The 15091-nt window shown below is 40.7% G+C and overlaps 1 protein-coding gene across 1 annotated transcript in view; it reads right to left on the reverse strand.

Moving 5' to 3' along the window:
• Positions 1–15091, reverse strand: part of LOC147734873 (lectin-like) — an 86609-nt gene that overhangs the window by 9708 nt on the left and 61810 nt on the right. The window contains exon 4 of the mRNA XM_086953658.1: positions 6412–6487. Coding sequence (XP_086809784.1) covers positions 6412–6487 — 76 coding nt within the window. The remainder of the gene's footprint in view (positions 1–6411; positions 6488–15091) is intronic.

The raw sequence follows: 15091 nt of genomic DNA on the forward strand, positions 1-15091 counted from the left end.
TTTCTTGAGGTTTCTTGCCTCAATGTAGAGCGATTCATCTTCCCAGTAGATTCTGTGGAACTCACTTTCATCTTCTTATTTGTGCTCTTAGGTGATCTACCTCAAGCTCTCAAGCATGGGACAGTCTTTCAGCCCCTGCCAAAACTCCTCTCGGGAGGGTCCACCTACTCCTGTCAGTTCTGCCAAGACTGTCAGCTCAGGTAAAAATGGAGCCCCATAGTCAGAGGCCAGATACTACACTCGGGGTCAGATTTCTGCTGTACCTCTGGAGTTCCCTAGGCCCATTGTTCAATGGTCCAAGCAGGAGCGGCTCCTCTATTATGGCGCAGGAGCATTGCCCCACTGCTGGAAGCTACAGGTGAAAAAGTAAAATAAAATGATAAAAAAGCAACTATTAAAATTGCTTTATTATCATTTTGTTTCACCTGTAGGACCTGGTTAGAACACCACAGACATCATCCAAGACCTGGGGGCAGGGCCATCAGCAGCTGAAGTGGTGTGCAGTGGGCACTGCTGTCAGTGTGCACTGACCCCCCCTCGGCCCCCCCAACCCAAGATGCATTGCTTGATGGTGAGAACAGCAGACTCAGGCTTCCGGTCCCCTTCGGAGCAGAAAGCAAGCCTGCTCATGCCAATCACAACACCTCTCGAGAAGTGCTAGGATTGACCATAGACGAGTCTGGGACACTAATCATGGGAACTGCAGTTTGCAGTTCCTGGAGCAGAAAGAGCACAAGATGAGGTGTGGGAGAAGAGGATCCTAGAGGCGATGGAGAGCAGCAGGTAGGTAGGTGTACTTTTTTTCTTTTTTTTCTTATTGTTTTCCTGTCTGCCCCTCTCTCCTGCCTCCGCCCTCACCCTTTTCATATCAGCTGCAGCCGCCACTGGATCAAAGTGTCCATCATTTCACTTCTGGCTAGCCTTTCACTGGGTTACAGCACATACCAACTCAGAGAGCTCCAATATTTTCATATGGAGCCCTCTGTCCACCTCTGAACATTCAGATGCTTTGAGATAATTTCCCAGTAAACACTGTACTGGGAGTTCAGGAGACACAACTACTTTCATAGGGCCTGTCACGCTTCTCATTCCAAATATACCAAAGCCATTGGATGGAGTTTGGTCCTACTGTCTGCATATGTCACCTGTTGAAACTCAGCAGCTAATATCTGCTCTTTAGACACCAGTGTGTCCATAACTATCGTCAACCTGGCTCCTGTGTCTCCTAGAGTCTCAACCTCCGTTCTATTGATGGTAGGCGTCTGCCTGTACTTGGATGTAAGGCAGTCAGGGTTGCAATATCCATCCCACCCAGGGCACTCAACACCTCCACACTTACACTAGCAATCCTTGGGGATTGCCCACCCGTCGGGGGCTTCTTGTGCCCTAGCGTATTCCAGTCAAAGCACTTTTCCACCTTCGAAGCATAAAAGAACCTACCATTCTTTTCTTTCCTTGATACCCCTTCCCATTGAACTTAGATTGGCTCGCCCCTCCCCCCTTGTTAAGAATTGTGTAGGTCTCTGGATGGCTCCTTCTGTTTTTGACCTGGGAGAGATCTGTCCTCCCTTCTACTGATTACTCCCTGGTGCTCATTGGAAACCTCGGTTCTCACCCACTCATCAGTTAACTCCCCGAGCCCTTTAGGGCAAGTCAGCTTAAGAGTCTACTGGATACAGGCACAAAGAGTCAAAATGTGATGTTTCAAAAACAAAATGCACACTCCCTCAAATGTGTTTACTTGGTTACCACCAATCCATCCTTTTAGTGCCTTCCCTGAGATGTCAACAAAGTCCACCTAGGACTGGGTATTTACCTTCTGGGTTTCCCTGGACCTTACCCTGTATTGTTCTGGGGTCAGACCAAACGTCTTAACTAAGGATTGCCTCATGTTGGAGTAATATTTCACCTCATCCCCCTGCAGGGTCAGGAGTCTATCCCTCCCAGCTACTGGGATCAGTTCCCACAAAAATAAACCCCAGTGCTTGCGGTGAACCACCCTCATCCCAAGGGATCTGTAAATGCAGTCAGCCATTTGTCAATATCCTTCCCCTCTGTGTACCTGTGCACTATTGCCTATTGGAGCCCGAGGTCAAGCCCACCACTCCTGAACATCTCAAACACCTCATCTTTATCACTGGCACCATTTCTTCTTGCTTTCTTCTCCTCCTTCTGCTCAATAGCCAATTCCTGTTACCTCTGCTCTAAAGCTTTTAAAATTAGTTGATAGTTGTCTCTCTGTCTTCTTACTCAATTTAGAGGATTAAAGATCTTATCTAATTACTGTATGGTGTACTTTAAACACAAGTCTGTATCCACACCGCTGAACATCAAATGATGGAAAGGGTTTTTTTTGGTATAGGTAAGTATGCACCCACCGATAGTAATAAGGCCACCAGCACGGTATATGGTCAAATAAGGGTCTCAGTAAATTAGCCCCTTGCTCAGCCTTTGTGAGCTGACAACGAGCAGCCAGGCCTAACTTAGGAGATAGGAGTGTAAAGCATTTAAAAACACCAACACATCAAATAAATAAGGCACAGTGCATAATAAAAGAACAATACTAATTTATGAAACTAGAAAATATTTTTATGAACAAAACAACACCAAGAAGGTAAACATCTAATGTAGGAAACCGGAGATATACATTTCTAAATATTAACCATGTGTTAGTGCTTGAAAATAGAAAGTCAAAGTTTGAGGTCGACCTCAATGGAGTCTAGGTATAATACACTACGTAGGAGGCCCCGGTCAAAATGTAGAAACGTTTCTGGAGCTTTTCCTTCTGACGTCGCTTGACCCGCCACAGCAGGCCGGATCCGAAGAGTGTTCGCCAGCTTGACTTTCTGCGAAGCCCCGGTCAAATCCTTGAAGTCTGGAGCTCTGGAGCTTTCAGTGGAATTAACCTGAAATCCAGGTCACTGTTAAAGGTAGTTAAGCTTGACCGTTGACCGTTGAGGTGGAGTCGGTCAACTCATTGAGCTTTTTCACAAAAGTTCAGTAGGTGCTTCCTGAAGGTCTCCTTGTAGGTTCAAAGTGTCCAAATCACCAATCCAAAGGTCTGAAATCTCCTAGATAGTCTCTGGGTTGCCAGGACCACAATTCTCACAGTGCACCTGGCCAAACCTTTACAAGTTCAATGGACACACTCCAAGAAGGGGAATCTTAATTGCAATGACGCAAATGGGCTCTCTTAACCTGTAGCTTGCAGGGAGTCCACTCCTTAATCATTCTTAAAGCAAAGCATGGTCCCCTGGGTTGTAGTGCCAGACTGTGCAGCAGGCACAGTCATTCACAGTACAGGCCACTGATTGTAAATCCATATTCCAGCAGAGCAGTCACTCTTTTCCTTAAAGTTTCAGGCAGCTGATCTGAGAGACTATGCAGCTCTAACACATTTATTCAGTTTCTGTGGCGTAAAGCAGGTGGGCAACTCCGTCCAATAAAATGCTAGGTGCCACCCTAAAGCATGACAACTTCCTTAGAAGTATTGCAACTTGCTGTCCCAAAAAATACTCCACTTCCAAAATCCAACATGGATGATTTCCCTCCAGAGGAGTAAGCGCCATCTAAATCAACCCACAGTGTGGCTTATTTCAATTAGCTCTCCTTTCCCTTTTTCTGTCCTAAACCTGACATGTGGCTGGGGCACAGGTTGTAGGGGTAGGTACACCTGGCATTCCTTACTGGTCTGCTCTCTCTTTAAGCTCAGTTTGATTTACCAAGCCCCCCTGTCAGACCCAATCTCCCAAGCTGCTCTCTCCATCACATAACTCCTTCTCATGCCAGGCCACTTATCACCTAATCAAAGCAGCTTGGCTGTGCTGGTTAAGACTGACCAATCAGATGGGAGAACTAGAAAGCTGCATTTGGCTTACAGAAGAGAAACTTCCATAACATCTATTCTGTACTAGTTATGATAAATTTAACAGTGGCAAATTGTTGCATTTATCAAGATCAATCATTGGTTATTTCCATTCCTTTCCTAGCAATAGTTACATAGACATAAGGTATTGCAATGTGAGCCTATGGAGCTCGGAATCTACAGTGGGGAAAACATGAAATGGTTTGCCTCACCATAAACAACATCTTTTATAAGGCCCCTGGGGGTGCCTAATATGTACACATAACTTAGATTATCACTTTATAAGTGCCCATACAACCAAAGTCGATGTTGCACAACATGTACTTTAAAAAAAAGTCTGCTAAGCCAGGCTGCCTTTAAAATAACACCAAGCACCCAGCAGTGCACACAAGCAAGTGCAGGTTATCTGCTGGGCCTCTAACCTTCCATGCCTAATTACATTCTAGGGACTTATAGGTAGTTTGAACCCCATAGTCTTATTATATATTAAGGATGTATAGGGTCTGTCAATACCAATTGTAGAATTTCATTTTCAAGACAGAGTGCAAGGCAGAACTGCATTTAAAAGGACAGCAGGCACAGAGCAGTGTACACATGTAAGTGCAAGGAATCGGCTGGGCCTCTAAACCTCCATGCCATAATTTTTCTGATGGACTAATAGGTAGATTGCAGCCCTGACCCTATTATCCACTTGGGACGTGTAGGGTCTGTCATTATCAATTGTAAGTGTAGCCTATTACAAGTATGTTTTTACATATAGCACTGACCCTGGGCCTGGTTAGCAGAGCACAGGGTACAGTCAGAGTCAGTTAACATCAGTACCATTCAGTAGAAAATGGGTGTGACACGGTAAAAGGATACATTGTCGAACATGCTTCTATCATCAATTGATATATCTGTACTTTTTCCATCATCACTAAGGGCCAGATGTAGGTCGCCAATTACCGGTCGGTAACGGCCGATTGCGGCCGTTACCGACCGGTAATTGGGTTTTGAGATGTAGGGGCCATTACTTTACAGAATCGGTAAATGTACCGAATCGGTAAATCTACCGATTCTGTAAAATACCAAATCGGTAATGTTACTGATTCGGTAAATACCAGATGTAGGTAGCACTGGTTTACAGTGCTACAGGCCTTCAGAATTCGGTATTTTACCACCCAATACAATTGGGTGGTAAAATACCGAATTCAGGTGTACATGCACATCTGTGCATGTACACCTGTGCCATGTGACACACAGACATGTCCTTAGGGCATGTATGTGTGCCACATGTCACACAAGCCTGTACTTGGGGTGCTAGAGGGTGTCAAAGTGACACCCCCTGCACCCTTGCAGTATTCGGTAAATACCGAATCAGTATTTCACATTGATTCCTATGGGCTTCAAGGCCCATAGGAATCAATAGGCAATACCGATTCGGTATTTACCGCATCGGTAAATACCGATTCATACCGATTCGGTAAATCTAAAATAAGAAGTACCTACATCTGCCCCCTTCCTATTTACCTACTCTTAAATACCGATTCGGTTTGATTCGGTATTTATGAGTAGGTAAATAGGAATTACCTACATCTGGCCCCTAAGTGACGTAACAAGCTTATCAGTGGTGATCCTAATGATTAAAGAATCCATAAGCTGGAGGCAGTGTTACAATTCAGTAAGAAAGATTTAAACTCGGTTTTAAGGGAGAAAAAGATTAACTGACTGAGAAAAGATAGTGTGTGCTAAACCAAAATGCTCAGAGATACTTCAATTTGGTATCAAATATTCAACAAATATTTTATTTAACAAGACAGCGAACGGGCACATTGAACTTTTTGGTGGCTTTTCCCGAGATGAGCTTTTGTTCCCAAAAGCTTCCCAAATGTCCATTTTAGTCCAATCAGACTACACTGTATGTTTTACTTTTTTGTAATGTTTATGTAGGGATTTTAGGAAACAAATATTAAGGCCATTGTTTTTAAAATAGAAAATGATGTATTACAAAGATGCTTTTAATTTTATTAGTAATCTGAATAATTTGAATGTATGTCAGTGAGTGTCATATGCCATTCAAAGAAGGAAACAGCTCCTATATCTGGACATTTTAAGATATGAGAATGAATAGCCCTTTAATTATCCCTCATCTGATGCTTTGATAATGCCTTATAACCTGATTACCATTGAGTTAATGCCAGCTTGGTATCCGGCATATTACTTCAGTATAACTAACTGTCCATGTTATGTAATCACTTTTATGGATTTTACATAGAATTTTAAGATCCATTTGTAATTTTATCTGTGAGATTCGTTCATGGATATTCTTTTCCTACTAATGATTGATTTGATTACAGATTACCTAATAAATCCTCACTTGATATCTAATAATAAACCTTAAGTGAAACAGACCCCACAACAGATGATTTGAGTGTTGATTGTATTGCATTAGAAAAATATGATACATTGCTATTGTAATGTAGAATGGTTTAATGTATTGTAAGTCCTACGCATTATAAGATTTAGCTTTTTTTGCCAGAAAATGTTAGATAGTAGGAAAGCCTTACCGATTTTCCAGATAATATTTGCAGGCAAAAGGGAATGCATATGGCGTCAGTGGGTAATCATTCCAGGTAACATGTCCTATTGAAAGCGAAAAATATGTTATTGAAATTGCAACCAAAAGCATAAAAAGTCCTGTATAGACACTTGCATTCATTTCCTGAATTATTATGCTCATGCTATATATTTTTGTTTATAAAAGCTAGTTTGTTTTAAATATTTTCACATTTCCATGTGTCATTTAAAATTAATTTGTTTTTCTATCACCATATCTCCAATGTTTAAAGAAAACCTTGCTAACTTGAGATAAATATATAGAGATAGATAGATAGATAGATAGATAGATAGATAGATAGATAGATAGATAGATAGATAGATAGATAGATAGATAGATAGATAGATAGATAGATTGACAGATAGAATGATAGAATGATTGATTGATTTTTGGACAGGCAAAGACACAAGTGAGTCACGTTGCCCCACCTCCTTCCTCAATAATGGTAAAAAAAATAACATATTATACTGGTAAAATTACATTAAAGAGACCTTGTGATTATTATTGGAGCTGTTTCCAAGGGTAAAGTTATTGTTACCTACAATCTGTGAAGAAGTAATAAGTGATCTTTTTCTGTCAGTTTGCTTTACTGTGGTAATAAACCTCAAATGTGTTTTTTGCAGTGCAATAAAAACAAGTGACTGCACATTTATAAGTGCAGTTTCTCAAGATAACATGGTATACAATCCATATTGATTTACCCGCCATGACATAAATATGTAAATCTTGGTACTTTTATTCCTTATGCCCTTGAGCAATTTTGAGTGCCTGCGTACCTAATAATCAATCACTACACTGCACATATGGGCACAGCACTGAAACAAGCAAAGCTTATCCCACCTAAAATTGGGAGCACCATGGTCACAATATTACAGTATGCTGATGTCACCATCCTCCTGGACCATTCCTGAACTGGGCTACAGAAGCCCTCAACACCTTGCACAATTACAACTTGGCCAATAGAAGAGTGGCAAATGACTAAAGACTAAGGAAGACTAAAGTGCTAGTCTTCAGGAATCCAATCAAAAACACAAACTTTATCTGAAGACTGGCTCCTTGATAAATCGAATCTGTCTGCTGATGCTTATAATTAACTGGATGCTTGGATAAAGGCAAAAGAAGGAGCAAAAAAGTACTTGTTGCACATTGTGGCAAAGGCGTAATCAATATTAATTAGACCGTGAAAACAAAAATAGCACCTGGGGAAACCTGTTCTACCATCCTATTGAGACAAGTACTAGCAGCAACCCTCAGAACTAATGATTACCATCATGGCCATGAAGCCTACAATGGACAATTAGTTAACATCATGGATAAATACCAGATTGAGGCATACAAAATAGCTTTCAGACTACCATCACACCTCAGAAACCGCCTTGTAAGGCTGGTTCTGTCTGGAGAGGCAAACATGGGAAAGCCTGGCATCCTTTGCAAACAACTACTATAAGATTAGAAACGCTCTGCCCAACACCATGAAAGCTGCCCTCAGGAAGATCTTTGCCCTAGAAGGGAATTGCTGGTTGCAATACCTCCAAAGATCAATTGCCGCTCCCATAATTGATCAGATTGATCCTGAATAACCTGCAGCTTTTGTGTGCCGCTATTAAGACAACCGCTGAAAAAAACACTATAAAAGGCAAATTAAATGGATAATCTCATGAAATTAAAACTACAAGCTGTGGGGCCAATGTATACCAACAGCTAGCCGGACTGCTTTAGACCTCAACCTTGTCTCTGTTGTGCACTTCACAAAGGCTGTATTAAACAAATAATGCCTGCATGGCTAATAGGGCTGAAATTCAAAGAAGTAAAGCCCAAATGTCAGTCATTAATTAAAACAGTCAACTGTAGACTCTGATCCTAAAAGTATGAGTCTTTTAATAATTTGTTATGCTGTTAGCGCTTTTACGCCCATGCCGCACACTGCTAAAACTACTCCTTCTCACCTATGGCATACAGACGTGCAACAAGGCCACAAACTTGGGGCCAGATTTATTGCTTACTCACGCAACTCAGTGCAGCAGCCACCAATGCAGAACTGCATGAGAAGAGAGCACCAAATTTAATGAAATATGGCACTCTCCTCCACTCTCCCTAGCTTCGGCTCTCAGCTGCCTTGTGCCACGGAGACCTTTGCACTATAGTGCAAGGGTGATCTCCTGAGTCTAGCATAGGTTTTTTTTACTGGAAGAATATCCCTCCTGTAAATAATACCATGCCTAGACTAACTTTAACTCTTTTCCCACCTTCACATGTGTTGTAATGTGAAGAACAAGAACAAAGTAAAACAAAAAAAAGGAAAAATGTAAGCTGTTCTCCTTCATTGTGTCTACATTAAAAGGGCACAGTTTTCTGATGCTAAACCCTGTCTACTTTATTGAGTAAATAGGGTTTAGTAACAGAAACCTTGGGTGATGCAAGCGAATGTTCATGCACCACCCATGGTAAGCTCCCTTGGCGCTAAGTAATGCAAGGCAGCACTATGCACTGATTTGTGTTACTTTTACGTAATTTCTAGTGCTAAACAAGCTTAGCGCTGGAAAGTAAATCGGAAAAAAAGAATTTGCTCTGATTTGCATCACTTTTATGTCGCAAGCACAGTGTAAAATATTAGTAAATCTCCCCCAAGTGTTCACTCTTACAGAGCCTATGAAATTTGACAAATTCATTAGCCTTTTGCAATTGATTGTACAGCATGTACCATGGTACTCAACCTATTATTTAACTTTTTTACTACTGTCACTAGAGGTGAACATTCCATCTCCAGGACTAGTTCCCAGCCTAAGAACAAGCACTTCAAGCACTTGATTTCCCTGCAATGTAGAAGGCTCTAGGCCGCTAACCATAGTGGTCTACACCAGTGTGCATGTACCATAACTGCCAAAGACACCAGCACAGTCTCGAAAGTATTGTAATACCCCGCCAGTTGCTATGGTTCTGTATGCACTTAACTTTATACTGCAATATGTTTTCTTTTTCTTCTGGCTACAGATGTTAACTTAGTATGGAAGTACTTTATTTATCTTAATGAGCCCTTGGGCACATGTTCACCTATGTTTTAATGAATTGTTGCCTCACTGATTTGATGTATTAGTGCTTGATATGTCAAATACTGCAAAGTGTATTATATTGTAAAGATTTTAATTAATAGTACAATAAAGTATAATTCAATTAATAAGCTACACATAAACAACCCCACTTTGAGGGTTTTCATAGAAATGAAATACAAGCCCTTTTTGTATATATTACTGACCTATACCTGACATATCAATATATATCAGTGTTCCCGCCATCACAAAGACACCTTTCTTTCAATGTATCAATGCGGTGATTTATTAACTACATCCCAGCCTTAGCACCATAGTGGTCCTGGAAGCAATATATGCTTTTGTAAAATATCAATGTGATGAACAAAGTACAGCCACATATGACCTTAATGACCGGAAATAGTTTCCCCCACATATAGCACATTGCCATAATCCAATATTTAGATTATTATAGCCTGCACAATAGTTTTTCAGATCTCAGACGGTAGAAGCCATAGTATTTTTGAAAAACATAGGATTAGGACCAAATAACATGGAACTACCGTAGCGATTTGTTGATCCATAGTCAGTATCATTCAACCAAAAACTCAGATCCTTTATCACCTGCTTAGGGAAGGGTAAGTACCTAACTCATCCCGCCAACAATAGAGACCCCACAACTGGGGCTCTTTACCCATTAATTGTACATCGTCTTGTTTCCATTTAATTTCATACAGTTAGGCTGCATCCAGTTTGCCACATTCTCCAGACAGAGAACCATGTTGTGAAGTGCTGTTCTCCAACCTGAAAAGTGTTATAATGATTTGCCTGTCATCCACATAGTAGTAGAGAAACAAGCCATGCTTTTCCACCATATCTGCCAAAGTTCAGACATATATGTTAAATATTATCTGACTCAGAGGGCACTCTTATGGAACTCCATTGGGTAACCTACACACAGAAGATTCCTAAGTTTAGCAATAACCTGAAAGAAACTCTCTTCCAAGAATGACTGAAGCCAGGAAACAGCAATCCACTAACACCAGCATCTGTTAATCTTTTGAGGAGCACTTGGTGGAAGATGGTTTCAAGCGCAACACTTAAATCCAAAAGGATAAGATTCGCAGTTCCTCTGCTGCCCAGATCTGGAGGAGCTTAAGACATTCAGTAATGCCTAACATACCAGTGTCAGGGTTGTCTCTTAATCAACATTCAAACTGGGAAAAATGCACCCAAGTGTATGATTCCAGGAATGCAGACAGATGGACATTAATGTGCTTCTCAAGTGTCTCGGCATAAAAGGCAACAGGGAAACAGGGCGCGAAATGGCCCATGTTGATACCTCCAAGTAAGGTTTTTTTTTAAGTAGCAGTAGTACCAAAACATGTTTCCAGCCCCATGGGACAATGCCACAACATAAACAGGTGTTCACAAGGTCAACTAGGATGGGAGAGAGTGTAGTGCTCATTATTGTTAGCTTATCAAGTAGGCAGAAGGTCTGAGGTAGAACATAACTCAATGGCATTTAATAAAGTCAGAAAGTTGGAAGTCTCCAAAGACTTGAAAGAATGTATATCTTTCTTTAAGGACAATAGCTGCAGTAATTGTATTATCTGAAAAGGCAGAATTGTTAAAGGTGGAATAGATGGTAGCTACTTTGTTCCAGAAAAAATCCACCAATTTGTTTCAATCAATTTGTGAGAGAGAGGGATGGTGCAATACATTTGCACTAACTAATTAAAACTTTATAATCTGAAAAATGTCTTTGGGGCCACAACTGGTTGTGGAATTTTGTACTGAATAATATTGCATTCCAGTAACCTCCTTCAGCATCATTTTATCTTCTGCTGAATTATTTTGTATTTACATACTTTAGTTGCTTGTAGTTTTTCTTTAGGTCTAACATCACATTAGTTAACTATGGGGACAGGAAGGCGCAAGTTGAATTTACTGCCGGGTTGCCGCTAAAGTGCTAGATCCAAATTTTATCCAAATTGGATAAGAGCCACTGATCCCTAGTGCTAGTGCGGGAGTCCATAGATTCCATTAACTTAGGCATTGCATTTTGAATACAAAGACAGAAGTCTGTGGGATCGAACTTCACCCAGCATCTAGAAAGGCCCATTGCCTTTTTTCCAATGCTTCATCCTTGAATAGGATGATTAAAAATAAAAGTGCCAGATACTTTTAAGGCAAAAAGCTCTGATTGATATCATTGCCATCTCAGGAAGTAGGTCTAAAGAAGTTCTACAGTTGTGATTTCAATTGTCCTCTGGCTGTTTGCAGAATATGTAGTGGTTTAGAGATGAAAGATGGTCACCCTTTCACTTGCTGCGGTTTACAGATAGTTCTAGTAACTACTCTCGACCTTCTTATCATCCAGCATCAGTTATTTCAGAATCAGGTTGCTAAGATGGCAGGCTGGTACAAGGAAATGTCTTTACAGTTTGTATTCAGACTTCATCGGAATTTACAAGAAAGCCATTGGTGGTTGTACCTAGACCAATCTTAAAACAAATACTACAGTTGTAATTCCCTTTCCCTCTGTCTGATGTATTTACTTATTTCCATCTCTTGAAGAGTGATTAGTGATTTTTACAATTCCACTGAGACATTGGCCGTATAAATTCAGGAGTATGGATCTCTTTTTCATATGAGACATTCACAGATAAAATTTGAGAGTAGGCGAGGTGCACAGCGGTTTGTGAGAAGGCTTATGTGATCGATATAAGTTGTATATGGTAGGGTGCTCCTGCAGGTTACGTGTCCGACCGTCACATTTGGAAATAGCTGCTAAGTGTGTGCATACATCGATTATGTATGCATCCCTGCTGATTGGGCACTCCTTTGGTTCTGTATATCAGACTCCAATGCCTGTTCTTGCTTAGTATATCATTTTATTTTCAAATGATGTTCATGAATATTTCAAGTCGTATCAACAAAATTCAAATTTCAAAGTTCATAATACATGCTGTTCAAACATCACAGTTCATCATAATGTTATTCATGCTCCAATGCATTTCGGGCTACCCAGCCCTTTATCCGGGAGCTCTACAAAATCAAACAGATATAACCAATCACTAATATGTATAATATAAACACATTAAAGCGCACATTGCCGCGAGTATTCATGCAAACGAAGTGAGAAACGCCGAGGTGCTCGTGTGGGAGAACGCAAAGTCATGCAGTATCGTACACTTCCAAGGGATGTTTTGAACTTTCATCCACGATGTGGCTGAAACAAAAAAAAGTGCAATATACGTAAGTATGGCATTCCTAAAACGTACGAGATTCTGGCTGAAGATTGTGGGTGTTCACATGGCGGTGACCAGACCGACTTACTTGATAAAAAGGTGGTTCCTTCGTGCGGTTGTGGTATCGCGTGTGGTCGCGAGGATTGCAAGTGAAGTTTAAACAAACTATCTAAAATAAAGATGATTGGTCCGTTGTCGGGTCATGTGATCAACGGAGCTTTAGGAAAGATAAAAAACAGACGAAAGTGTGCAGGTGATTGTGGCGGCCATATTGCACATAGTGAAGTAAACAGGGTGCGCAGTGTGATATATATCGACATGCAAAAGTGACATATCATACATACGAAAAAAATGGCTTTACAAAAGAAACTTGGCATCATAAATCACCGGGTGGTGCTTTAAATAAAACAGCTGAGTTTAATTCTGTCATTCAGACCAAATGGCTGCATGGATTGCAAGCGATAAATCCATGCAAGTTCTCGTAACAAACTTTTGTTGTTGTCCTTGCCTTCTTTTTTGTCAACAATTTCCAGTACCATGTATTTGAGTTGCGCCACACTATGGGAATGTTCATTGAAATGTACAGCAACATTGGATTTGGTGTTTTTGGTTTGATGTTGGATTTGTGTTCGTTAAGTCGAACTTTTATTTTTCTTTCTGTTTTGCCGATGTAGATCATTCCACAAGGACACTTGAGGAGGTAGATCAGATTAGATGAATCACATGTGGCTGTGACGTTCAGTTTGATGTTGAAACCCCTCATGGGGTGGGTGATGATGTTGCCTTTGATGATGTTATTGCAACTGTTGTAGTTAGCACACGGGCGTGTGCCTTTTGATGCTTTGTGTGTGATGGGTGGTTTGGACAAGATTTCCTTGATGTTTTGGTTGCGGGTATACGCAAAGATCGGCGTGGATTTAAACAAGTCTTTGAAATCAGGTTCCGATGATAATATTGGCCAGTGTCTTAAGATGATCTTTTTGTAAGTTGCACTGAGTGTGGAGAATTTAGAGACAAGGACCATCCTGGTGTCTTTAGGATTAGATGTTTTAACAAGGGCCATTTCCCTTGGTATGTTTGCCACTCGGTATTCTGCTTGTTTGATTATATCTTCAGGATAACCTCTTTCAAGAAATCTATTACCCATTTCGGTTATTCATCGATTACATAGCTCAGGGTTTGATGTGATGCGCTTCGCTCGTAACATTTTTGAATAGGGTAAATGATGTTTAAGTGAACCCTGGTGGAAACTGGTGTAATGCAAAGTGTTATTGCGGTCTGTTTTTTTTCTGAACAAGTCTGTCTCAAAACCTGTGTTGGTTTTGGAGATGTGTACATCTAGGAATGTGATTGACTCTTCATTGATCTCCCAAGTTAATTGGATTCTGTCGTCCTTTGTGTTGAGGTCTGCCAGCGAGTCCTCAAGATTCTTTCTTGAGTCTTTCCGTTTGAAAAATAAATCATCGATGTATCTGACGAATAACTTTAAATTGTTGGACCAATTAGGATTCTCATAAATGTGGGTTTCCTCAAAGTCTTTCATGTAGATGTTGGCGTATGTGGGCGCCGCACAATTGCCCATGGACATGCCGGACAGCTGCATATACCACTAATTTTCGTATTGGAAGTAGCTGTGGTAAAGGGTGAACATGATGAGCTCTATTAGAAATTGTTGCTTTGGAGCCTCTATTTGACTGTTCAAGATGGTTTTTTCTATGGGTTCTATCCCTCCTTGATGGGGGATTGACGTGTATAAGGACCTGACGTCAGCTGTGCATAGGATTAAGTTTTCACCTTCTTCTTGTTTGATTTTTGCGAGCTTGTTGAGGAATTCAGTAGTATCCCTCACGTAACTTCTCCTTGATTTGACGGATGGCTGGAGGTACTGATCAAGAAACTTCCCCACCGGTTCATGGAGTGATTCTCGGGTAGACACAATGGGTCTGAATGGTGGGTCTCTTAAGTTTTTGTGGATTTTAGGGATCATATGTATTGATGGGCTCCTTGGGTGATCCAACAGGAGAATTTTTTTAGTCTTTTCATTATTCGTTCCCATGTCTATGGCTTTGTTTAGTAAGTCATTCAGGGTGTTCTTGAATTGGCTTGTTGGGTTAGCGTCTAGTTTCATGTATGTTTCATGTCAGAGATATGTTCAAGAGTTTTCTGTACATACATTGTGGTGTTTACCACCACCAGTGCTCCTCCTTTGTCAGCTTTCAGGCATTTAATCTCTGTGTTGTTTGCTATTCTTTTGAGTGTGTCCTGATCTTTCTGAGTGATGTTTTTCGAGATTCTTTTGTTGTAGTTGATTTTAGTTAGATCTTGCTTAACGAGAGTCTCGAACAAGTCA

This window comes from Lissotriton vulgaris, chromosome 1_2 (genome assembly GCF_964263255.1).
Source record: "Lissotriton vulgaris chromosome 1_2, aLisVul1.2, whole genome shotgun sequence".
Classification (NCBI taxonomy): Eukaryota; Metazoa; Chordata; class Amphibia; order Caudata; family Salamandridae; genus Lissotriton; species Lissotriton vulgaris.